The sequence below is a fragment of the Eretmochelys imbricata genome, chromosome 2 (assembly GCF_965152235.1).
Source record: "Eretmochelys imbricata isolate rEreImb1 chromosome 2, rEreImb1.hap1, whole genome shotgun sequence".
In the NCBI taxonomy this organism is placed as follows: domain Eukaryota; kingdom Metazoa; phylum Chordata; order Testudines; family Cheloniidae; genus Eretmochelys; species Eretmochelys imbricata.
In genome coordinates this window covers 117,572,284-117,598,244 of record NC_135573.1, presented here as the reverse complement: position 1 = coordinate 117,598,244, position 25,961 = coordinate 117,572,284, and the positions used below count along the sequence as shown (strand labels likewise).

The 25,961-nt window shown below is 39.5% G+C and overlaps 1 protein-coding gene and 1 pseudogene across 9 annotated transcripts in view; both read right to left on the bottom strand.

Moving 5' to 3' along the window:
- Positions 1 to 25,961, bottom strand: part of LYRM4 (LYR motif containing 4) — a 144,814-nt gene that overhangs the window by 104,262 nt on the left and 14,591 nt on the right. For all 9 annotated transcript variants that reach the window (XR_013345205.1, XR_013345208.1, XR_013345209.1 and 6 more), the window contains exon 2: positions 730 to 850. Coding sequence is in view for 4 of the 9 variants with exons in the window: in XM_077810693.1 (XP_077666819.1) it covers positions 730 to 850 (121 nt within the window). In the remaining 5 variants the exon portion in view is untranslated. The remainder of the gene's footprint in view (positions 1 to 729; positions 851 to 25,961) is intronic.
- LOC144260490 (small ribosomal subunit protein uS19 pseudogene) lies at positions 6,662 to 7,151 on the bottom strand (annotated as a pseudogene).

Sequence of the window (25,961 nt, the reverse complement as noted above, 5' to 3'; positions counted from 1 at the left end):
TAAGAGGCTAGAGGGAACTTACAGATACAACTTCTTATCATACATTATGTATAAAATTAATCAGTTAAGTTTGATGTGTTTTCCAAGGAATCATCTAGCTACCCTCCTTAGCCCTGTGCACAGTGGTATGAACACAGTGGACAGGAATCAATGATATCTGGGGTGCAAACAGGCAAAAAATATTTTCACAAACTTATTAAAAAATGTTAAGGCTGGATATGCTTCTGCTTCTACACCATACTGGACTGTGCCTCAAATTGGGCAAAAATAGAGTAAAGGAGGCTTAAGCTACTGGCACTCCCCTGAGCATATTAATATGCCAGTGATGGGGGAAGGAGGAAAAGAAGGGATGAGGAGATGGACATAAGAGAACAAGAGAAAACACAACACAGGGAAAAGCAAAGCAAAGGAAAGACAAAACACATGGCAGCAGAGGACTGAAGAGCAGAAAAAAGAGGGACAAGTAAAGGAGTTTAGAGAATAGTATGCAGAATCCCATTAGTACTAATGGGACTCATGCGTAAATCTTTCCAATCAAGGAGAACTGAATACTGTGCCAGTCACTCACTCCCTTACTTTGCCTCCCCACCATTTGTGAACAATAATACTTGTACAAGATCTCTCTTTCCCTTCCGTAAACTGGCATGGGACTTACACCCTTTAGGGGAGAACATGTTATTCAGCATTTTACAATTCTTAAGCAAAAGAGATGAACTGAAGTATGCTTACCTGTCGATGAATAATCTCTAGGTTTGTTCTTGCTTTATTCACTAGTGTCTGTATCTCTTCTGAATCCTTTAAATGTTTGTTTTCTCTGAAGGCATCTCTTATCCTTCTGATGGCATATGTTCTAGACATTGTTAAAAAAAAAAGCATCCGTAAGTGTATGAGTTTTGACATCAAAACAAGTTTTAAAGTGTTTGGCTACTGTAGTAAAATGCTGTTGAGGATATTAACAAACAGTTGTACACGCTAATCGCCCATTTATCTGGTTCAAACTTTATATTCTCTCTCTCTGTTCAGGTTAAATCCTAACATGCCCTAGTCAATACTATAAAGTAGTGGTCAGGGCCTTGAACTGTAAAACCAGCTTCACTAGAACTTAATGTGGAAGAACTTTGTGCTTCATATACTTCAATTTTCTTCATGTGTACATCACCTCTGAGATGTATAAACATTTCTCTAGGCCAACAGACTCGAATGTTATTGTAGATTATAAACATATGGTGGAATCACAAACGAGCTGTAGAATTACTCCTCTACACACCCTTACCTAATGTGTGGCAAGAAAGATGGTGGTTTCATCACTGGAAACAGAATAATTAACAGTACCAAGAGAAACACAGAAAGCCCCCGTGTTGTCTAAACTTTCTTCACCAAGGCAGGTTTTTTGGTTTTTTTTGGTGTTTTTTTAAAAAGTTAAGTACAACTACCTGGAGGGTCTCATTACATGCTCTCTGGTTACTTTTTTTTTAATACCAAAGGTCTCCTTGTAACAATACGAGTAGCCAGAAGAAAAGTCCAATCATTATTGCTCTGCCTGTTATTGCTATTAAGATGCAGCACTGCTTGGCACTACAAAGAAAAAGCCTTAGTACAAGTACAAGTAGCACAACAGCACTACTTCTGCTGGATGCTAGTTATCTTGGTGCTCTGTAGCACTCATATTTCAATCTCCTCTTTTCTTGTCATATGAACCACAAGTGTGATTTGAATCAGTGCACTGATTCTTGTTCCTGGCATTCCAAGGGTCATCAGGCAAAATGCTAACCACTGCATACATCAATTTGTAACCTGAAAGTCACCAAAGGTGAGCTGCTGAATCAGCCATTCAAAAAGGTGTTTTATTTTTCTCAATGTGCATTTTGCTTTCCACTCGAGGAACTGTGCCCTTAGTCCCACTAACAGGTGGGAAAGAGGATGTGGCCTCCGCCCTTGCAAGGCAACACAGAAAAATGTGCAAAACTTTAGGTCCCAAGGGCCATTTGAAACACAGATCAGAATTCTCTCACCATATTCAAAAGCCAATAAATAATCTTTGTTCAGTCTGCAATAAATCCCTTTACAAACACTAGATGAATTTCATTTTTGTTAAAAGACACTCTCAATTGATCAGTAGATATTTTTATGAGAGGCCAGATAATAGAAGTATTTGGTGCATGCTGATCCTTTTCAGATATCTTTGTAATTCACACTATTATTGTCTATCACCATTTAAAATGCCTCACACCAATAAACACATTTATCTCAAACTTAAACATTTTGCACAGAAAGTAAAAAACAATGAAAACCACTCCAATAGCTTAATATTTTCAAACGTTACTTTTCAATCTCATAAAAAAATTAAATGCAAGCTTCAGGTCCAACATGAAACTGTTGGAAATCTGATCATTAACCCCTCCCTCCACCCTATATATATATATCTCAAAAAGAATATTCTTAAGAAAAAAGATTAACAACCTGCTTCACTACCATACCATTAGATGGTGCCATCCAGCTCTTAATGCAGTTTCCATGAGGTAAGTGACATATTTTTGTAAGAGCTCATAAATAATACATTTCAATCACAGGAACCAGGGGTGGTTATGGAGTGCTACCCTGCTGCCACAAACCAGCAGATGGTGTATGCTTTTAATTAGGGCCTGTTCACCTATAATGTTACATGGATGTGTGTGTAGTTAATAGAATTTATTAAATATGGAAACTCATTCTTATTTGCAGCTGGTGCCCTAGAAAGATTTTGAGGGGAAGCTGCTTAATTATTCTGGGGCAGACATAACCAAAAAATGTTGACATTTAGTTTAATTTTGTTGCTTGATAATGAATGACTGGATAAGGAAAATGCTCTTCAGCCAGGGTGCATGTGTATTTAAATATAATCTATTTCTTAAAAGGAAAAAAAAAATTCAGTGGTTTTCTGGGAATGGTTGTTTCCTGGAAGATATACAACCCTAACATACACTTTCTATCTTTTTTAAAAAAAAACTGGTGTTCGTTATCCAGCTTTATTCTGCAAACACTCATGTGAGTAACTCTACTAAGGTGAGCAGCCCCCCTGATTTTAATGGGACTAATTACATGCATGTCTGTAGGTTTGGCCCCAGATTGCTTTTGCTCTTTTATATGTATGATGGATTAATTATCCATTTTCTAGTTTTTCACTCAATACACCAAACACAGTTGTTTAGAAAGAAAATTGATATATTTTAGAACTGGCACAACAATTCACATTTACTGTCTAAACACTGTGTATGGCAAGAAACAAACATGTATGGGCAGCAGACTTGACTAAAGGATTACCCGTTGTTATCTTTTCCTTCTCTAATTTCTATAAGCCTGTAAATCTATAAGATGCCATTTTATATCCCAGTCCAGCAAAGACTTACGGACATGCTTAACTGTAAGCATGTGAGTAGTTCCAATTAATCAACTGGACTATTCACGTGCTTAAAATTAAACATGTACTTAATCTTTTGCAAAATTGGGGCATAAACGTGCAAATACCTGTAGTAGGAAGACAAAATTTTGCTGCAATTCACTATTATTAAAACTTTCTATACATCCTTGGATGGAAAGTGCTATATTTCAGTGCACTCTACAAAAATTAAAGTTAGCGTCACAATATCTCTGTAAGTAATGAGGAAACAGAAGCAGAGAGTTCAAGTGATTAGCCTTAAGTCACACATGAAGTCTGTGGCAAAGCCAGGGAGAGAACCTGTATCTCCTAACATCCAACCCTGAATGTTAACCGTAAGCTCACCCTCTCTTCCTTTTTGGGAGGTATAAGGTAAACAGTTTCTAAACCCAACCCATTCTACTCTTCCAAGATTTTTTTTTTTTTTAAAAAACAAAAGGAAGGAAGAAGAAAAAGTTAACATATTTTAGCCCTTCTCAATGTAACATCTTCTACAAAAGATAAAAACTGATTGTTTTGTACAGCCTCAGTTCTGAATCTTTATCCTCTTCTCATGTTTCTAGATCTTAACAATGCTCACACAAAAATCCACCAGTAACACTTTGACTGCAGTACCTCTGAACAACTGAGCCCTCTTAAAATTATAGCAACACACATACTGTACGTAGCAAGAAACAAGGATATGCAGAAGCATGCACAGCATACGTCCTCTCTTGCACACATTTGTTTTTCTCTTGAGAATAGCTGCTCCAAGGAAATCCCTTTGTTTGGTTCAGAGTGAGTTGCAGACTGACTACTAATTATCATGATTACATTGATTCTCAGTCCAAGCAGAGTAACACAGCACAAATTCTTCTGTATTCTCATATGGTACAGGATTTACAAGTGAGAGGGTAGAGTATCTGAATATCCTTTAATAAATAATAATAAAAATAAACTCATCCAGGCATAATAGTTATTTGCAGATTAATACCTTACACCTTTTGCTCCGGTTGATTCAAATGGTTCTTGCAGCATGTGCTATATTGTCAGCCTGAGCAAGAAGGTTTCAGAAATGACACAGTTGCTGCAACAAAAATAGCAAGCTAACCTGCAGTGCAAACTCTTGCATTAAAATTATCATAATGGATGTTTGAAACTATCACAACAAATTAATGCAGAAGGCCAGTGGAACAAGAGACAAAAAATATGGGGGTGGAGGAGTGGGAGGGGGAAGGGTGAATGGGAGGAAGGCAGAATTTGTCCACAGAAACTGCTGAGTCTATTCTAGGTAAATTACACAAGGACAGAATTTTAATTCTCTTGGAATATTTTTAACCTAATATTATTATTGCAAATACCATCTAAGCCAGGGGTGGCCAACTTGTGGCTTCGGAGCCACATGCGGCTCTTCAGAAGTTAATATGCGACTCCTTGTATAGACACCGACTCTGGGGCTGGAGCTACAGGTGTCAACTTTCCAATGTGCCGGGGGGGTCCTCACTGCTCAACCCCTGGCTCTGCCACAGGTTCTGCCCCCACTCCATACCTTCCCGCCCCATCCCCTGAGCCTGCAGTGCCCTTGCCCCCCCGCCCCCAGAGCCTCCTGTATGCCACGAAACAGCTTATCGGGAGGGAAGGGGAGGCGCTGATGTGGGTGGGAGGTGCTGGAAGTCTTTGTGTCTTCCAGGAGGGAGGAAGCTGATGGGGGGCTGCTGACTTATTACTGTGGCTCTTTGGCAATGACATTGGTAAATTCTGGCTCCTTCTCAGGCTCAGGTTGGCCACCCCTGATCTAAGCTCTCCCATCAACATAGCACTGTCTACCCAGGGGGTGGGTGGGGGAAGGCTGGTATAACTGTGTCGCTCAGGAGGTGGATTTTTACAACCGTGAGCAATGTAGTTATACTGACATAACTCTGTAGTGAAGACCAGGGCAAAGACAGCTTCACATGAGGCGGAAATTGCACAGTCTCCATCCAAATTTTTTTTTTTTTTTGCTGTTCAAATGGTTTCCAAGCAACCATCATGCTGACATTCCAATTCTTGTACTTAGGCACCACTCCTGCAAAACCCCAATCCTGCAAAGTAAGTGCAATTCAACATCTGAGATTACCCAAATCCATTTTGATTAAACTTCAGTCTGCTGACACTTCCTTACAAAATGTGATTTTTCACAATATAAACCAATTTAGCAGAATAAAAGGGCACATTTCTGGATCCATAGTTTCAAAGAACTGAAGCATCCCGATCCAGACTTGCTTTTATTATTATTATTATTATTTTTTAACTTATGCAAAGACTCAGTGTTTGAAACAATTTTTTAAAAAAAGTCACATCAAACAATTGAAGAAAGAACGGCTTGCTTATTTCTATGGTGTTCAATGTCAAACTCTGTGTAGTGGTTCATGACTGTCAAGAAGCAGGGCAGAGACCCGAAACTGGTGTGTGTTCTATAATTAAATTTCACCAACCCAGTAACAAGTGTGAACTCCTAAAGCACTATAGCAGTCTTACCACGGAGTCAGACAGTTCCCTTGGGCATTCCAGTCTATCTTGCCATCCAGGCAAGCTGGACTTAGTCATAGCTGCTTGCTATACACAAAAGATCACATAAGATTGAGGTTGCTTCCAGTCCTAAAAGATCAGTCACTTATCTCAGGTCAATTTGTACCTTAGATCTCTCACCAAAGACAATGCTTGTAGCCAATCCTGTAATGAGTAAGTCACAGAGCTGAAGAAGAGCACTGTGTGAGCTCGAAAGCTTTTCTCTCTCTCCAACAAAAGTTGGTTCAATAAAAGATATTACCTCACCCACCCTGTTTCTCTAATATCCTGGGACCAACACGGCTACAAAAGACTACATACAGAAAGCAGCCAGCACAGTCTATCTATAAAGCCAGCATGGTCTGTTAATAAAGCCAGTTTAACTGGCCCAGGAAGAACAGGGCACGTGCCAACATAAAAGCTCCAAAACCACACATCCTTGTTGCTGCTGGTGTACCAGAGAAATGGGGACATGGTCAAGATGGGCTACACTGATCTTCAGCTGCATTTTCAGCCCCCAGAGTCTTTGTGGGGTGTCCTTTATGTCCAGATTTTTAAAGTTTTGATTTTTGCGCAAGCCCTACAGACCACTGAAATATTAAGCCTGATGCTTTGGGGAGCAATGCTACCTAACTACTCACACTTAACCTTACTACTCACACTGTTGTCCTTAGCCTGGTTACTGCTTGCAGTTTTATTTTATTTTTTTATTTTATAAATGCAGGAGCATTTTCTTTATTTACATATAGAAAACATTTTCCCGAAGCATCATTTATTTCAGAGGAATGAAGCTAGATGAGTGGGTGGCACCGATACCAGGTCTGCCGTGTTTCACTGGCTTGTAAGTGATGGAAAACTCGCCCAGGTAGTGGCCAATCATCTCGGGCTTGATTTCCACCTGGTTGAAGGTTTTGCCATTGTATACACCAACCATGCTGCCCACCATCTCGGGGAGGATGATCATGTCGCGCAGGTGAGTTTTGACTACCTGTGGCTTCTCCATGGGAGGGGCCTCCTTCTTGGCCTTGAGAAGGCACTTCAGGAGGGAATGTTGCTTACGACGCAGGCCGCGGTTTAGACGCCTGCGCTGGCGAGCAATGTACATCTGCATCAGCTGCTCGTAGGATATATGGAGGAGCTGATCCAGATCAACACCTCTGTAGGTGAATTTCCAAGAGGTCCGTTTCTTCTTCTGTTAGACTTCTGCCATCTTGTTATGTTTTGACCTTTGGAAAACTCATTCCCTCCTCCTCCTCCGGCTACTTATTCTCCAGGAACAAATCTCCACTACAGATGGCCACTTTAGAAGAGCTGTTTGGAAAATACCAATTATTTTTTGTGGGAAATTTCAAAGTTTTTTTGGTTTTGTTTTCAAAATTTCCTGCATAAAAAGTTTGTTTTTGAAGTAAAACTGAAACGAGTTTTCAGTTAAAACATTTCAATCAGCTCTAATGCTCACAGAAGGGAAAAATTACATAATTTCAATGCAGAATTACATGGTATTTTCTTGCAGAAATTTCAGTCACTCACTTCCCCTCACAGTTTGTTGGGGAGCCCTTCAGAGGGAGAGTTTATCATACACCTTAATGGTTATTGTTCTGCTTTTTTGAGGCATTCACTTGTCAACCATTCTGTTTTCCTGAGGATGTCTTCTCTTCCTGCCATATCAGGATCTGATTGGAAGGTTACGCACTGGGGTACTGCAAAGCTACCAGAACTCATGCTCTTACCTCACACCACTAACTATAAATAACCTGTAGAGCTTGGGAAGTTGCACCAAGAAGTCAGGACCAAGGAATGAGAATTATGAAAAAATATTTCTTCAGAGAAGCAGAATTACAACATATGCCATTTTTCCTTAACCACTTCTATATAGCTCTTTGAGATCCTCGAAAAAGAGGCATTATATCAGAGAAAAGTATTTAATAACAAACAACCAATTAATGGAGCAGGTCCTCAAAGAATCAATCCTGAAGCACTTGCATGAGAGGAAAGTGATCAGGAACAGCCAGCATGGATTCACCAAGGGAAGGTCATGCCTGACTAATCTAATCGCCTTTTATCATGAGATTACTGGTTCTGTGGATGAAGGGAAAGCAGTGGATGTATTGTTTCTTGACTTTAGCAAAGCTTTTGACACGGTCTCCCACAGTATTCTTGTCAGCAAGTTAAGGAAGTATGGGCTGGATGAATGCACTATAAGGTGGGTAGAAAGCTGGCTAGATTGTCGGGCTCAACGGGTAGTGATCAATGGCTCCATGTCTAGTTGGCAGCTGGTATCAAGTGGAGTGCCCCAAGGGTCGGTCCTGGGGCCGGTTTTGTTCAATATCTTCATAAATGATCTGGAGGATGGTGTGGATTGCACTCTCAGCAAATTTGCGGATGATACTAAACTGGGAGGAGTGGTAGATACGCTGGAGGGCAGGGATAGGATACAGAAGGACCTAGACAAATTGGAGGATTGGGCCAAAAGAAATCTGATGAGGTTCAATAAGGATAAGTGCAGGGTCCTGCACTTAGGATGGAAGGATCCAATGCACCGCTACAGACTAGGGACCGAATGGCTAGGCAGCAGTTCTGCGGAAAAGGACCTAGGGGTGACAGTGGACGAGAAGCTGGATATGAGTCAGCAGTGTGCCCTTGTTGCCAAGAAGGCCAATGGCATTTTGGGATGTATAAGTAGGGGCATAGCGAGCAGATCGAGGGACGTGATCGTTCCCCTCTATTCGACATTGGTGAGGCCTCATCTGGAGTACTGTGTCCAGTTTTGGGCCCCACACTACAAGAAGGATGTGGATAAATTGGAGAGAGTCCAGTGAAGGGCAACAAAAATGATTAGGGGTCTAGAACACATGTCTTATGAGGAGAGGCTGAGGGAGCTGGGATTGTTTAGCCTGCAGAAGAGAAGAATGAGGGGGGATTTGATAGCTGCTTTCAACTACCTGAAAGGGGGTTCCAAAGAGGATGGCTCTAGACTGTTCTCAATGGTAGCAGATGACAGAACGAGGAGTAATGGTCTCAAGTTGCAGTGGGGGAGGTTTAGATTGGATATTAGGAAAAACTTTTTCACTAAGAGGGTGGTGAAACACTGGAATGCGTTACCTAGGGAGGTGGTAGAATCTCCTTCCTTAGAGGTTTTTAAGGTCAGGCTTGACAAAGCCCTGGCTGGGATGATTTAACTGGGAATTGGTCCTGCTTCGAGCAGGGGGTTGGACTAGATGACCTTCTGGGGTCCCTTCCAACCCTGATATTCTATGATTCTATGAACCACCAGCAGCAGAAACTCAATCTGTGCTTGCAGGAATGGGAAAAAGTAGGAGACTATAAAGGCAGTTTTCAGGTAATTTTTCAGTGTCTTACTGAAATCATTTTATCATCCAAGTGTAGCACCATTTTATCGGAAACTGTCCTCCCTTCTACTTTACTGCAGATATTGTCTGGAATTGTTGAACACACACAGTTAGTTGGTGACCACAAACCCAGAATAAAAATGTGTATTATTAAATGTAGTCACTGTGCTCTATCCTGCATGCACACCTTCCCTGAACCACCTTCTGCGATATCTGCATCTGACATGCAATTAACATCCAATTAAACCAAAAGTATAATGTAGATCAGTGTTTCCCAAATTTGTTCCGCCGCTTGTGCAGGGAAAGCCCCTGGCGGGCCGGGCCGGTTTGTTTACCTGCCGCGTCTGCAGGTTCAGGCAATCGTGGCTCCCAGTGGCTGCGGTTTGCTGCTCCAGGCCAATGGGGGCCGCAGGAAGGGCAGCCAGCACATCCCTCGGCCCACGCCACTTCCCGCAGCTCCCATGGAGCTGGAGTGGCGAACTGCAGCCACTGGGAGCCATGATCGGCCAAACCTGCGGACGCAACAGGTAAACAAACCGGCCCGGCCCGCCAGGGGCTTTCCCTGCACAAGCGGCATCCCAAGTTTGGGAAACACTGATGTAGATGGTTAACAGTTTCAGTGCAGAGATTTGAGGCCAAAGGCACTGCAGGTGCATGGCTACACAAGGTGTTAATCAGGTAGCAGCTGCACATATGTAAAAAGCATCAAAAGTGGTTGGGGTTAATGTGGAAAACAGTTCCCAGGCAAATGCATTTCAAGATACAGTGTCATAGGCAATGGGCACTAGCTACCAGCTTTAAAATCTTGGACATTACTGACCGAAAACAGTAGTAAAACAATAGTTTTCTCCTAATGCACACAAATTTATCTTAAAACTAACTTTTAATACTTCTGCTTTTGCTATTCCCTAAAATGCAGCTGAAGTGTCCTTCCATTTTATTGTGCGTCAATTCCTCCCAAAATAGAAGCTTCCGAGGAGTGAAATCTGAACCACTGCCTGCTATAGAAATACTGAAATTGCAACAGGTACAGATCAGAAAATAATTGCTGCTCTGGGATTCAGATCTTCTTATTAGAAAATACTTATGCAAGGTCAAATTTATATATATATATATAAATCACTGTGGTTTTTCTTTAAGTCTTAGGCACAAAAGATAAAAACTATTTGTTTAAATGGAGTGCAAAAAAAAAAAAGTTGAAAATACTGTGCATAGGCACACTTGTTTTTACTACACAGCACTTTTCCTTCAAAATAATTCTGGTCAAGTAACAATGTTAGAGAGTCTCAACATTTTGCATTTATCAATACACAAAACATGCTAACGGTGAAAGTCATCTTCCAAAGGAGGCCTTATAAATGTGCTGACATTTCTCCTTGTCTATTATAGTGAACAAAAATAATGTCTTAATGGAGCATATCACAGTTATAAGCCAACAGACTGCTAAAGAGAATGGCACAGCTATTACAGATTGTTATTTAGGATGATCCAAAATATTGGGGCAGAAGGAGTAAATGGAGATATAGAATCCGAACAAACAAAAGAGATAGATCGCATGGGAAGAGGCCTGAAGGCTTCACCAAGAAAGAAAAAAGGGAACAAAATTACATTTCTCTATCAACTAAAGTTGTGGTGAGTAATAAGTTATATAATGTAGTACCTCACCTATAGGAAATCCACTCTGGTGACCAATTATAAAATAAAAAGGTTTTCCAATTTCATCATGCTTTTACTTAGCGAGACGAGGAGCAGTGTTATGTAGAAAGAGGATGAAATATTTACTAATTCAGAAAAGACTCCCTTCTAAAAAACCTACTGTTAACTTCTTCCATTTATAGTTTGATTCTCTTCTTCCCCCTCACTGATAGCTATGGTCTTGATATTCTAGAAGTATTAGATGCGAAGACCTCAGTTCATATGGGCAAAACATGAATTGGAGGGAATTTGCTCAGCTATATTTACATTCTAGACCAATGTCTAGTTCAAAAACTGACAGCCTCAGGGATAAAAAGTCTGCTGAAGATTCATTTTAAGTTACCTGAAACTTTTATTGCTTGGCCAGATATCAGTGCAGACTTGAAATATAACGAATTACTCCAAAGGAAAGGAATATCTCTTTTTAATATTTTTTATATTTCCTAATTCTTTAAAGTCTCATTAGAAGTCACCATCAAGGGTCAAATAGAAACTTTTAACAAACAATATAACAGATACCCTATGCAGACACTTTAATGTAAAGTTAAATTTGAGAATTTAATATGAACAGAATCCTAGTCAGGCCAGTAACCATATCTAGCTCTCCCACAAGTACTCAGACTTCACAGTTAGGGATGGCATAGTGTCTTGTGGAATTTAATCCAGGAGCAAACAGAATGGAGTAGGTGTAATGTTGTTTTATTATTATTTTATTTATTATTAGCAGAGCTCCAGCTCTCAAAGTTTCCACACTAGACAAACTTCTAGCAGTGCTGTGACTCTCAAATTACAGTATACTAAAGATATCTGGCTGTAATATAAAAGCCTAGGTCTACTCATCGAACAAAGACTTGGGGGAAAAATCCTCTTTTGAGGCAAGTTTGGGGCTTTCATCTAAAATAAAATCAGCATCAGTTTCTAGTCCTTGCAATTGTGAAGATAACCTTCCAATTGTGGATTGTAAATCAGTGCAGAGTGTCTTCCTCAGTTTACTAAGAGATGACACCTTCAGTGCCTCTTTTGCTTACAGGTTTCCCAAGCAACTAAACTAACAAGCCACTGGTCAGTTTCACTGCTAATATACAGAACCCAATGGGCAGCAGTGAAACTGCCAAGAAACTTACTTTTTTTTTTTTGGCTGCTCCTGCTGGGGAAGGTTCTGAGGAGCAGCAGAGACAAGCACTGCATATTTTTCATAGAAGAAGAGCAACCAAAGAACAGGCTGGGGAAGGGGTAAATACGTCATTCCTCACAGCAGCCGTGAGATGGAGTGGGAGAAAAGTGACAGACTTGCGCCTTCATTCTTTGAGCAACACAGCATTTAGTTTTTCAGACACCTACCAGCCAGAGGTAGACATCTAAGACTAAGTCCCTAAGCCAGGCCCAGGGGAGCAAAACCTTGATAGCCATCCCAGCATCTTCCTCCCTCCATCTTTCCAATATATTCTGGTCAGTAGGTTTAGAACGCCAAACCACTCCTAAAAAGTCTTGCTTTTGGGCGATGGATGGATGCGTGGTGGAATCGGTCTACAGAAAATAATTTGAAAGAATGCTTGGTCAAAAACAAAACAAAAAAAAACCCTCTCCCCTTCTAATGGTAAGCTAGTATCAAGTACTAGATGATCAATAGGATATTAAGAGATGTATTTGATGCACATTACATCATAAATGGAGATCCACTATATATCATAATATGCATCAATATGACTGGATTTACGTAGCAAATGCTAACAAGTTTGAACATAAGAACGGCCATAGTGGGTCAGATCAAAGGTCCACCTAGCCTAGTATCCTGTCTTCTGACAGTGGCCAATGCCAGGTGCCCCAGAGGGAATGAACAGAACAGGTAATCATCAAGTGATCCATCCCTTCTTGCCCACTCCCAGCTTCTGGCAAACAGAGACTAGGGACACCAACCCTGCCCATTTGAAAACTAAAGATCTTCTGATTTCTAAAGCAAATCTTGTTTCTATATTATGTTCTATTTCTCAGATTTACTAGATCAATTAAAAAGTTTGAACTTTTAAAAGTATCCTGTCCAAGTTGAGAGAGTAAAAAAAGAAAAGTGAGACGACTTTTCTAACATTTATATTTTTATAGCACCATAACTCCGAAACAGCTTCCCTGAATTTTCTTTTATTTTTCTAAAAAACAGAAAACTCCTCCTCCTACTTGAACAAGTTCAGTGTCTGTCTAACCCAGGGGAAGGACTATTTTTTTAGGCTAAATGGTTGCCTGTTTTGAACTTTAATAAAGAGAACACCGAATACTATCTGATCAATACTACCCATTCTATTTAGACCTGGACTACTCCCATTTGGGCAATACTCTGAAACAACTTCTAAAACATAAATTGTCACTTGCTATACTTAAAAATAATTAAGGAGTGAAATTATCACTGAACTAAGACTAAGCATAAAAAGTTTCACCACAAAGAGAGTGCTTTTGAGAAAGTTAAAACTAGAAAGTAGGAAATAAGATTTCAGAATAGATGGACTCCTTTAATTTTAATTGGAGTTGCTACTGCAACCCTGTATTGTAAAAGTGGAAAAGAAAAATGCTTTACCAGCACAGGACCCAAGTGAACACGTCATTCAGTTAATGACGCACCAGTCTGGGAACTGCTGCAGGGGCTAGAAGTACAATTTGCCACAGATGAAAAGTGTCCTGGTGGCCTGAAATGACAAATAGCTCCAAAATAAGGTTTCATTGGCCCAGATGCTGACAGGGCATGGGATAACTTAATGGTCTAATCATCAGGTTTGGCATATCTACAGTCCTAGAACAAGTTCAAATCCTGGTAAGACTGATTCATCCCTTCATCCTTCTGAGGCACAGGAATTAATATCATTCAGTTTGCATGTTCATCTTTCTGATGAGTCCTTGAAAACAGAGGTTCAGTCTGCTGTACACTGTCATTAAAAATTCCATTATGCTTTTTGTAAGACCAGAATTTTACCAGGCTGTCAGACAAAATTTTCCTCTTCCACTGTTGCATAGCATGCTCTGCACTGGCCAGCTGCCACTCTCCATCCTAGAGGTGGCTGCACTTCAGCAGTGATTTATAAACATCATATAGCCGGTAAAGCACTTTGGGATAAAAGGCACTACATAACGTAAAATAACAACAACACATTTCATAGTCTGCTCACAGACACCATGCTAAAATTTATTTGGATGGGATTGCATTCTAAAGGCATCATTGACACAAATGGAAGTAGAGAAGCTTTGCATGCTGGTAACAGAACAAAATGCCTCACTGTTGATCCTTGGGACTGGTAGGAGAAAATGGCCATACAAGTGGATGCTCTATGGGTCCTCCACGAAAATAAATTCTACTTATTCATTTGGGTCCCATAATGCCACATGCTACTAAGACAAAGTGACAGTCATAAATAAAGGAAGATAAAATGAAGATTGCTATGCTCCTGATTCCAGACAAAGAAAGAATCTAGTTACACATGGTTTCTTACTATTTTTGTCACAAATAGTTTAAAAATTGAGATAGCAAAAGGTTCCAGGTCCATCAAGACTGATGTGCTATATCAATAGTGATCAAAGTGTTTCCCATGAGCTAAATATAGCCTCTAGATGCCTTCATCTTTAATACCAGGGTGTTGGCCTTGGACATCACAGGTCCCAGCATGCAATCCTCTACCTTGATCTGACCAGAGAGCAAATCTTAAAAATCAGACAATGAGCAGAGATTAAAAATCTAGATATGCCAAGTCAATTGGCAGAAATTATTCGATTAACAAATTTTCTGCCAGATCATCTGTGCATTGGAAGCAGTTTAAACTTTACTATGGCAGAAGAAAGGTTGATCAGAGAGGTCCAAGTCCTGCAAAGGAAGAGATTACTTGTTATTTTTTCCAAAAGGAGAAATTATTACAAAATACTGTTATATTACCAAATCCAGCCTACAAAATTGCGCTGTTAAACAATAATAGAATACCATTTAAATATTTTTGGATGTTTTCTACATTTTCAAATATACTGATTTCACTTATAACACAGAACACAGATTACAGTGCTCACTTTATAGTTATTTTTTATTACAAATATTTGTGCTGTAAAAGACAAAAGAAATAGTATTTTTCAAGTCACCTAATACAAGTACTGTAGTGCAATCTCTTTATCATGAAAGTTGAACTTGCAAATGTAGAATTATGTACAAAAAAACCTGCACTCAAAAATAAAACAAATGATAAACTGTAGAGCCACTCAGTCCTACTTCTTGTTCAGCCAGTCACTCACTCAAACAAGTTTCTTTACATTTGCAGAAGATAATGCTGCCCACTTCTTGTTTACAGTGTCACCTGAAAGTGAGTACAGGTGTTCTCATGGCACCGTTGTAGCCAGCATCACAAGATATTTACGTGCCAGATGCGCTAAAGATTCATATATCCCTTCATGCTTCAACCATGCTTCATTCCAGAGGACATGCTGATGTCAGGTTCTGCTCAATAATGATCCAAAGCAGTGCAGACCGATGCATGTTCACTTTCATCATCTGAGTCAGATGCCACCAGCAGAAAGTTGATTTTCTTTTTTGGTGGTTTGGGTTCTGTAGTTGCCGTATCAGAGTGTTGTTCTTTTAAGACTTCTGAAAGCATGCTACACACCTCTTCCCTCTCAGATTTTGGAAGGGACTTCAGATTCTTAAACCTTGGGTCGAGTGCTGTAGCTATCTTTAGAAATCTCACATTGGTACCTTCTTTGCGTTTTGTCAAATCTGCAATGAAAGTGTTCTTAAAACGTACAACACGTGCGAAGTCATCATCCGAGATTGCTATAACATGAAATATATGGCAGAATGCGGATAAATCAGAAAAGGATACTATTCTCCCGCAAGATGTTCAGTCAAAATTTAATTGATGCATTATTTTTTTAAACGAGTGTCATCAACATAAAAGCATGTTCTCTGGAATGGTGGCTGAAGCATGAAGGGGCATACGAATGTTTAGCATATCTGGCACATAAATACCTTGAAATGCTGGCTACAAAAGTGCCATAAAAATGCCTGTTCTCACTTTCAGGTGACATTGTAAATAAGAAGCGGGCAGCATTATTTCCTGTAAATGTAAACAAACTTGTTTACCTTAGTGACTGGCTGAACAAGAAGTAGGATTGAGTGGACTCGTAGATGCTAAAGTTTTACATTGTTTTGTTTTTGAATGCAGTTATGTAACAAAAAAGTGCACTTGTAAATTGCACTTTCACGATAAAGAGATTGCATTACAGAATTTGTATGAGGTGAATTGAAAAATACTATTTATTTTGTTGATCGGTTTTACAGTGCAAATATTTTTAATAAAATAATATAAAGTGAGCACTGTACACTTCGTATTCTGTAACTTAAATCAATATATTTTAAAAAGTGGAAAAACATCCAAAAATATTTGATAAATTTCAATGGGAGCTGCATGGTCAATACTTTTGAAAGTTGGGACACTTATTTAGATGCCTAAATCTGAATTTAGGAATTAGCTTTTCAGAACCCATTACTGAAAATCTTGGCTAATTTTTTTATGTTACTCTTTGTTGTAAATTAATCATTAGTGAAAATTTTCACATTGGAAATTGTTCAGGGCAGGTAAAATATTATGTCTATAATCTGTGTAAGGCACCTAGTTTATATGGACAGTACAAATAAATAATAATTGTAATTTCTCATTAAACTTTTCACCTTCAAGACCACATATATATGGATGTAAGAAAATCATGGGCCATGATTTTGTTGTGGAACCGCAACTTTTAACACACACTGCAACTTTTTATAGTTGTCGCAATTTGAGTGGCATTTTGAAGCCATGTGCCAGGTCAAAACACCACTCACTCAGATTTGGCCTAGCCGCCCCTCAGAGGGATGGGGGGCCAAATTTGAGTGAGAGGTGTTCTAACCTGGCACACAGGGTTGCAACATCATTCAACTTCAATTTTGTGATTGAACTTTTTGAAAAAGTGTCATTTTCCATTTATGTTATGCACTTTTATCTTGCTGCATTTCTTCACAAGCAATGCAAAGCCTCTGAAATGTTTTACTTCAAATGATTACTTGCCAAACTGTGATAAGCAGGGGCGGTTTTGAATTACACAAATCCTCTGATAGTCTATTGGCATTTTTTTTAGTATTTTCCATTTTTGTTCTTGAATAGATATTGTGAATCCATTTTGAAAGCAAGTCAATAAATGAAATATGTCTGTGTTACTAGAACTGACCGCACCAAAAACACAGCTTAACAAACTGTGATTACAACTTTTGAAGCAAAAAGTCATGACTTTCTTACAGCCTTACCTATGTATTTTATATTATTATAAAATTACTAGTAATTACTTGGCCTAGAAAAGTATTACAATGTTCTAGATAAGACGGTGAGTTGCAAGATATTTCCTGAAACTGTCACTTTCAGATATTAGTTTCAAGACCAATACAGGATTCTTCCAGCTGACATTCAAAACATAATTCAAGCTGAAATGCACTAGGAAGTACTGTGGTTTGTACTATGTCCTAAGCACTTCATCGGAGCTTTATTGACCTAAAATGTTTTCTGGAAAGGAAGCAATCCAAGGTAGTTTAGATAAATGAACTGTATTGGTTACACGAGGAGACATTCTGATTTATGAATGGATTCTTCCAAAAAATCTAGGTAGGGATTCAGATCAAAACTATATCAATTAATATGACAGTCTCCTAGTAGGAAAAGAAAAAGAAAAAGAAAAAAAAAAGATACTTGGATCGGCTGCTCTCAAAAACGATTAATCCATGCCAATAAATGACAACTTCCGAACCCTCTGCTACTCTTGCATTGCTCTTCAAACACTGTCTACAGAAAAAAGAAAAGGAGTACTTGTGGCACTTTAGAGACTAACAAATTTATTTGTTAGTCTCTAAGGTGCGACAAGTACTCCTTTTCTTTTTGCGGATACAGACTAACACGGCTGCTACTCTGAAACCTGTCTACAGAAAAGCATTTTAATGCAACAGATAGAGAACATGTAAAAATCACTGGATACACTAAGGCCTTGTCTACAATAGAAAGGTTTTGCCAGTGTAGCTATACCAGCAAATGCTCCTGGCAGAAGAATTCTTTTGTTGGTATAGCTTATACTAGTTTCCTGAATAAAATAACCTATACTGTCAAAAAAAGTGGGGTTTTTGCCAGTATAACCGCATTTACACTAGGGATTTTGCCAGCATAGCTATCTACTTTAGGGATGCAATTGTTTATTCTCCTAACTGACATAGATATGTCATCAAAACTTAAATGTAGACCAGGCCTAAATGACTGTCATTGAAGTAAAAAGTCTTTCTCTTCCCCTTCTGCTGCTCCTCTAAGGGAAAAGGCTAAGTCCAGTCTTTCTCTAGGAATATAAATTTTGAGAACAGAAATGTATCCATTTTTTTTAATAAGTGGTACCCTCGGGTAGTTAACAATTTAAGCCACATGACAAAGGGAAAGCCATTGACCAAATTTCAAATATGCGTTCAAATTCGAGACACAGAAACACTGATTTGTCTGTTTTGGTTAACTAGCTGTGGTTATTTCTGTCACTCTTGGGTATTAAAAAGGCACATACCATCAGTGCTTAAAAGATTTACCAGGCACCTACTAAGCAGAGGTAGATATGAAAAATGAGGATCGGAGCAGAGCCCTCTACCAGTGAGGTCCAGGGCAATGCTCTGGTGAAAAGGCCTAATCTCCTGCATCAGCTTGTAGGAAAGGGGACAATGCTTTGATTTCAACCAGGGCCTTGCCCCTAGCTCCAACTTGGGAGCGCCACCATTCCTATCAGCCTTTAGCTAGTACTGCAAGTATCTTATAAATACAGTGGAGTCGCATCTTACGCAGGAGTTAGGTTCTAAAGTCAGCGCGTAAGGTGAAAATCGCGTATAGTCAAAATTTATCGCCCATAAAGTACAGTTTACTGTACATGGTTTTGTGTATACAACCCTGTACAGTAATATGTATAAATGTATAATGTATACAGTAATGTACAGCATCTAATAAAGAGTACATATGCAAAATATAATTTTACAGTACTGTATTTTTAATTACAGGGGGTCGTCAAGGCTTGATGTCGATCCAGGAGACGGAGGTGACAGAGCTTGGGTGATGGAGAGCAAGTCGTAGATGAAGTGGTTGGCTCTGGTTCAGCTCGAGAAGTTGATTGCGTAGGCTCATCTGCTGCTGGATGTTTTTCCTTGAGAAACATCATGATTGGCAACTGTCGCTGTTGTCTCTTGAGCTGCTCAAACATTTCTTGATACGGTCTCGAATCATCCGTAATACTACGTGTGATTTTGAGGCTTCGTTTCATAGAGGGATAGTATTCAGAAATTAAATCACTCAGGTGTTTCGCTGCTTGGAACACTTCAGATTTATGAAGATTCCAACTTGCTGGCTCTTCCTGTTCGTCATCATCATCTTCGTCTTCTGTAGACAATTTTATCAGTTTCTCTAACTATTCGTTAGTCAATGTTTCTCTATGGCCCTCAACTAATTCTTCAGTTTCTTCCTCAAGGATGTCAATGAAGCCATCACCACCCACTTGCCTGGTCACCTGAACAATGCATTTCGCTTCTTTGTCAATGGTCAGAAAATCCTTAAAATCATTCACACATTCTTTCCATAGGTTTCGCCAACATGCATTGACTGTTTCAGGCTTGATTGCATCCATTGCCTGTTTAATATAAGTGATGCAATCAGCAATGTTGAAGGACTTCCAACACTCCATCACATTAAGATTGGGATCAGCATCCATAGCGCTACATATCCGTGAGAATGTAAGCCTTGTGTACGTGGCCTTGAAACAGCGAATCATGCCTTGGTTGAGAGGTTGGAGATGGTATGGGGGGGGAGAGGGAAGAAAGATGACTTCAAAGTCATTATGCGCAAACTGGAGTGCCGCAGGGTGGCCAGGAGCATTGTCTATGATCAGCAACACTTTAAAGTCAAATCCTCTCTCTTCGAGGTACTGCTTGACCTCTGGAATGAAACACTTGTGGAACCAATCCAGAAATAATGCTGCCGTCACCCAAGCCTTTTTATTTGATTGCCAGAACACAGGCAGGAGATTTTTGTTCTTGTCTTTTAGGGCACAGGGATTTGCAGCCCTGTAGAGCAAGCCCAGCTTTATTAAATGCCCAGCCGCATTGCCAGAAAACAACAGAGTCACATGGTTTTTAGCTGCTTTGAAGCCAGGGGCTTGTCTTTCTGATTTTGAAGTGTAAGTGCGGTTGGGCATTCTTTTCCAGAAGAGACCAGTCTCGTCAGCATTAAAAACTTGTTCCGGAAGATAGCCCTTTTCTTATATGATTTTTTTAAATTGTTCGGGGTAGGCTTTTGCTGCCTCTTCATTGGGCAGATGTAGCTTCACCAGGAGTCTGCACGTTTTTGAGGCTGAAGCAGTTCCTAAAACTGTTAAGCCAACCTTGGCTGGCTTTGAATTCCTTCTCATCAGAAGGCTGTCCCTCTTCAGCCGGAGGTTTGAACAGCACGTAGAGGCTAAGAACCTTTTCTCACAACTTGTTACCATCGATAGGCACACATTTATGGTTCATGTCTTCCAGCCATAAGTTTAATGCCTTTTCAGACTTCACTAAAGTCTTATCACGCACCTGGCTTGTCACCTTAGCAGTTATTGGAGCACTAGATGCCACGGCTTGATGAATTTCTCTCTCTCAAATCTTGATGGCACGGATGCTAGATTTGTTGCGGCCATATTTATGCGCCATGTTGGAGACAGACATACCGTCTCTCAGTAAGTCCAACACAGCCAGTTTTTCCTCCAGCGTTGGAACAGATCGCTGTTTCTTCAGTTGAGCACAAAAAATATGTACAGTATCTTTAAACACTAGAATCTCACTCAGCGTGGAGAGATGCTCACACTATGAGAGGCACGCGGGAACTGAGACCGACTGAGGGAACAGCAGATTCACATCTCCCATCTCATGGTCACTCCGGGGGATACACTCATTGCGTGGAATGGTGAGTGGAATCGCCCGCACTATTTACAGGTATCTTGCTATTATTCCTTTTTTTTGCCGAGCGCGTATAGTTGAATTCGCGTAAGTTAAATGAGCGTATGATGCAACTTACCTGTATCTGAAGCTCCAATCATCCCCTCTGGCTGCTGGAAGGGAGAAGGAGCTTCCTTTCTCTTCTTTCCCCTCCTCCTTTCGTGGCTGAGGCAAGAGGGTTTGCGGGATGTAGTCTCCATTACTCTACCAACCCCCTGAAGGCTGCTTTCACTGGGACCTCCTCCTCATGGCACTGCAATTATTGCAATTACCTGCTTCTGCTTTTACTAATTGGTGCGCTTTCTCAAGCAGCATAAATCTAACATAATTCTGTAACAAACTGCCATTGACTGTCCACAGACCTTGTTAATTCACTTTTGCAGCTATTTGGGTAAGAAAGGAGAAATAAAAGGCAGCTGACCTGTCTGCGGACTTAGGATGACAATACTATATTGGTTTACATTCTGCTCCCATATGGAAGATTACGTTCAGCACCATATGGACTACAAGCTTCTTTAGAAACAAAAACAAGTTGCTGGTGAGGACCACCCACTCTTCACAGCAAGTTTTTCATTCACCAGAAGAACAGAAGATTTTCCAAGCCCTGACTTTGATATTTAAAGGTTGTTTTGGGGAAAACAAAATTGTGATCAAAGAGAGCACACAGCTAGTTTGTGTAACTATATGTTCCTATCACTATTACTCTCATCTTCCACTCCCTATTCATCTTCCATTTTTACCACAGAGGTCACATAAATATTATCTGAGTTAAAACATGGATGAGAACATGAAATGTATTTTCTGGTAATGGCATGTGCTTTGTACTTTAAGATGGAACAGGTCTGTATAACAAACCATATGGGTAAAACAATACAGAGATTTGTTAGCAAGAACTGTGGCTTCTTCTTAGCGTATGCATAACATGCCTCAGGTGGCACATGACCAGGACTCATCTTTGAATTTAGTTCGCTGGTTGGATCATTAGCTTCCCTGCCTTGGGCTGGGTACTGACGGGGTGTGTGACATGAACTCTGATCCATGTCCCCCAAAACTGTGACTGAGCTTCTAGGATCTGATGAATCCATTAACCCTCCCTCTTCCCCCTACCACAATTCCACTGGACAGGTGCTACCAGATACCAATGCACAAAAATATAGGGGATAAGTAAGTGTGGCAGTACTTCAAACTCATAACGGCAGATGTGGTTGAGAGAAACAAATTACTGAGAGCAAGTCAGATAACTAAAGAGTCTTGAAAAGAGGAAGAAAATTCATGTTACCAGATGCACATTGAGCAGCCCAATATTAGAGAAGAGAAATCAAGAAAGATTTCTTGAAAAGAAATGGAGGCTGCTGTTTTTACAGATAGGCAAACTGAGTTTAAAATTAAAATGGTGAAATGGACATGCTGTCTGGAAGACAGAGCTGTCCAAAACATGCTAGACAAATTGAAAACCGAGTCTCAGCTAGAAAGCTCAGAAGAGATGTTAGAATAATACAAGTGTTATGTAGGGAGAATGCTTTGGAAAAAGTTCTCCCATTTCCGAACATCTGTTAGTTTAGTATTGTTAACTACTATACTTGCCCCCCAGCACGATCAAGTTTAAAAGCCTATATAATCGAACAAAGCTTGGGGCAGTATTCTGAAGGAACTAATAGCTTAGTAGTAAAATACAGATTGAAAGTGGCTCACACTATGTGTTGATAAACAACGATCAACCTCAATGATTCATGGTTACAAGAGACAGCAGCAAAATTTTGGAATTTAAACTTTAATAAACTAAAGAGAGCATCTACAGATGTCTGCACCTTCCTCTCAATGAAGGGCCAAATTCAGCACAGCACTTAATCCTGTTCTTAAGTGCTTTGCTGAATCAGGACCTGAGGGCAGGAAATACCAAGGCTCTGAGCAAGTTATATTGTAATTTCCCCTGCCTATGCAAACAGTAGACTGATATTTATAAGTTCTTGTGATTTCACTTGAGTGTTATGTTGTATAAGATATGTTTATTAGATAAATAAATAATGCCAATGAATATTATCAAAGAAAGAGACTGTGTACCCTGCAAGACACTTTTAACGAGAGAAATCAAAAACTTGAAGATATGAGCAAAAGGATACCTGAACAGAGAAGAAGGCATCTCTGATGAGCTCAACCTTAAAGGGTCATAACATGTTACTTTCGCAGGTAATTCAAACCAAATGAAGTCTCAAAAATAAATTAGACTGTATGAACTTCAACAATATTGAGTTAGCAGTCACTGCTAGTAATTTAGTTATGGATACCACTATAGCCAGAACAGCTGCAGGGAGGACCGTGAGGTTTTCTAAAGCAATGAAGACCTGAAAATAATAATTAAAAACCCATTGCCTGGGACAGAGAGAAAACAAATTAACTTTCAGTGTGTGAGGGTGAGGGAGAGACACTTCTGCTTTCTGTTACATTGTTGAAGATATCCCCTAAAATAAATTTTTTAAAACTTAACATCAAACTTTAGGAACTTCTTAGCCCTGAAGGAGTACAAGCATTATTTTACAGATATCAAAGACAAAAGCAACAAAGAATATACAGCATCCTCTCTATATATTACTGCCATAGGTCTTTTGCAGCTAAACAATGAACCCAAAACTAAAATGGGAAAAAAAAAAAAAAAGACTTTTAAAAATAAGAGACAGATTTTTGCCTATATAAAATTAGTTGAAATGGGGCAGAAAAATTATATCTATAAATTCTTAAGTGAGAAAATATTGTACTTCTGGACTGTATATACTTATTAGAAAGCATACATTCTACTTATGATCTAACAGCTGTGGAATGATGATATCATGCATCTGTATTAGCTAATAAATTAGAAATGGGCCTGAACCAAAATCATGGGTCTGAAAAGCCCCAAAACTGGGTGAGTAGACTCAGAATCCAAACCCACATTAGGATCAGAGTTTTGCAAACAATACATATTTTTGTAATGGATTCAATCAAAACACATGATCTGAATATATTCAGACTTTAGGGTGCTCAATGTCCACAAAGAGATTTTGAAGCTCAGGCTTATCTTTATATAATGTTTACAAAATTATATTATTTCAATGCCATTTCACTGTGCATGGAAACAACCACTAAAATTTCTGTCAACCAAAAACAAAAACAGATCATCTTTCCATTAAGTTCAAGACACAAAGTCAGTGTAACTCAATAGACACTAATTCACAAGGAGTCATACTAAGCAGGGCTTTGGAGCTGTGCTCTGGCTCCGCTCCAGCTCCAGACAAAAACCTGCAGCTCCACTGCTCCAGAGCTGCTCCACGCTCCAGCTCCGGACTCCGCTTCAAAGCCCTGATACTAAGCTGTGATACATCCCATCTTCCACACTGGTTTGTCCACCTATTTAACCAGCAGTTTTCATAGAACAATAATTTGGAAAGGTCAGAAGAAAATTCCTTGACCTCTGGACACTGTATTATTTACACATGCACTTAAATTCTACTTTATTTTGTATTTGGGCTCTTCTCATTTAGTAGACAACACTATGTTATCCATTGCCAGTTATCAAAAGAAAGATACAAAAGCAAACAAACAAACAAAAAAACCCAACATGATCAAGGAAACAGCCTTTCATACCACTTTGTAACCAGCATTATCTGACTTTCCTGCAATACCGAATAGATTCTTAGCCCCTGTATGCCAGCCAACCCCGGGACACAGCCAATTCATTGCACGGGGCTCACCTAAAGTTTCCTTAAGGTTTAAGGTTTTTTTTCATTGCAGACAACCAGTTTTCAGAAAGTAGGTGTATATACAATCCCTTCATTATATCATATTAAACACTAAATTGTGCTCTGAGAAAGTAATTAATAAAAGCTTTTTAAAAGGGAGGGGGAAAAAGCAATAAAATGTAGTGGGGAAAAAAATAAGAGTAGAAAAAAGGCCATGTTTTCATAGATTCAAAAACTGGGAATACTTCAGCCAGAAGGGAACCTTCAGAATGATTGTGGTTTCCTCATTCCGAACTTGTCAAGGAGCTTTGATATTAAGGGAAGTGGGTGAAATACCTTACACTTCATATAATGGCTCAATAAAGCATCCTTCCCCTCAGCTGAGGTTGGGGCGGCGGGGAGTGGGGAAGATCATGGGACCTGAAACAGAATGTAGAAAGTGTGGCTGACTTCCTGTCTGCAAGCCAAATCAGTAGAGGCCCAAATATTCACATACCCAGAAGAACACCAAGAAAATAAATTCCATTTTTCTCATCTTAGCTCTTATTGGTGGAGACAACTGACCACAGAGTTGTACTTCTCTTGTAGCCAGAGTTCAAAGGGACAGGACTAGATCTAACCAATGAGCAAAGGACCACAGTAGGCCAATCCTGGCGCCATCTACCACCTTGCATGCTGGCACAAGTTACTGTTGGCTTACTTTTCTAACGGATCTAAACATGCTAACTGAGCAGGTTGGAAAAAGATAAATCTTTTTCTTCTTCAGAGAATGATGAGCTGTCTCATCATTTAAGAAAGATCCCTGGAATCACAACCTTATACCCACTGCTTAATAAGTAAATCAGTTCAATCATTTTTCTCTGAGTGCAGCAGAATATAGAAGGGGAGCTTCAGGCTCTGAAAGTGAGAAAATGAAAATTAACCACATGCTACAGAAGAATGCAGGGTGAGGAAGGGGAGTGAACTTGATCTTTCAATGTTGCAGAGCTATTACTACATTACAAAGAACTTCTTATCTACTAGAAATTATATAGATATTGCTACTGACACAAATCTGTGCCAAAAGCAGTAATTTTCTATTACCCTCATTAGTTCTCAAACACTACCTGTAATTAAATTTTACATAAAAGAAAAATGTCTGTTCCACTGTGCTATGTAAAGAAGGTAAATAGTGTTTCAGATTACAAATACATCAGATTTCCTTAATTTGGGAGCCTTATTCAAATAACAAAGTCAAT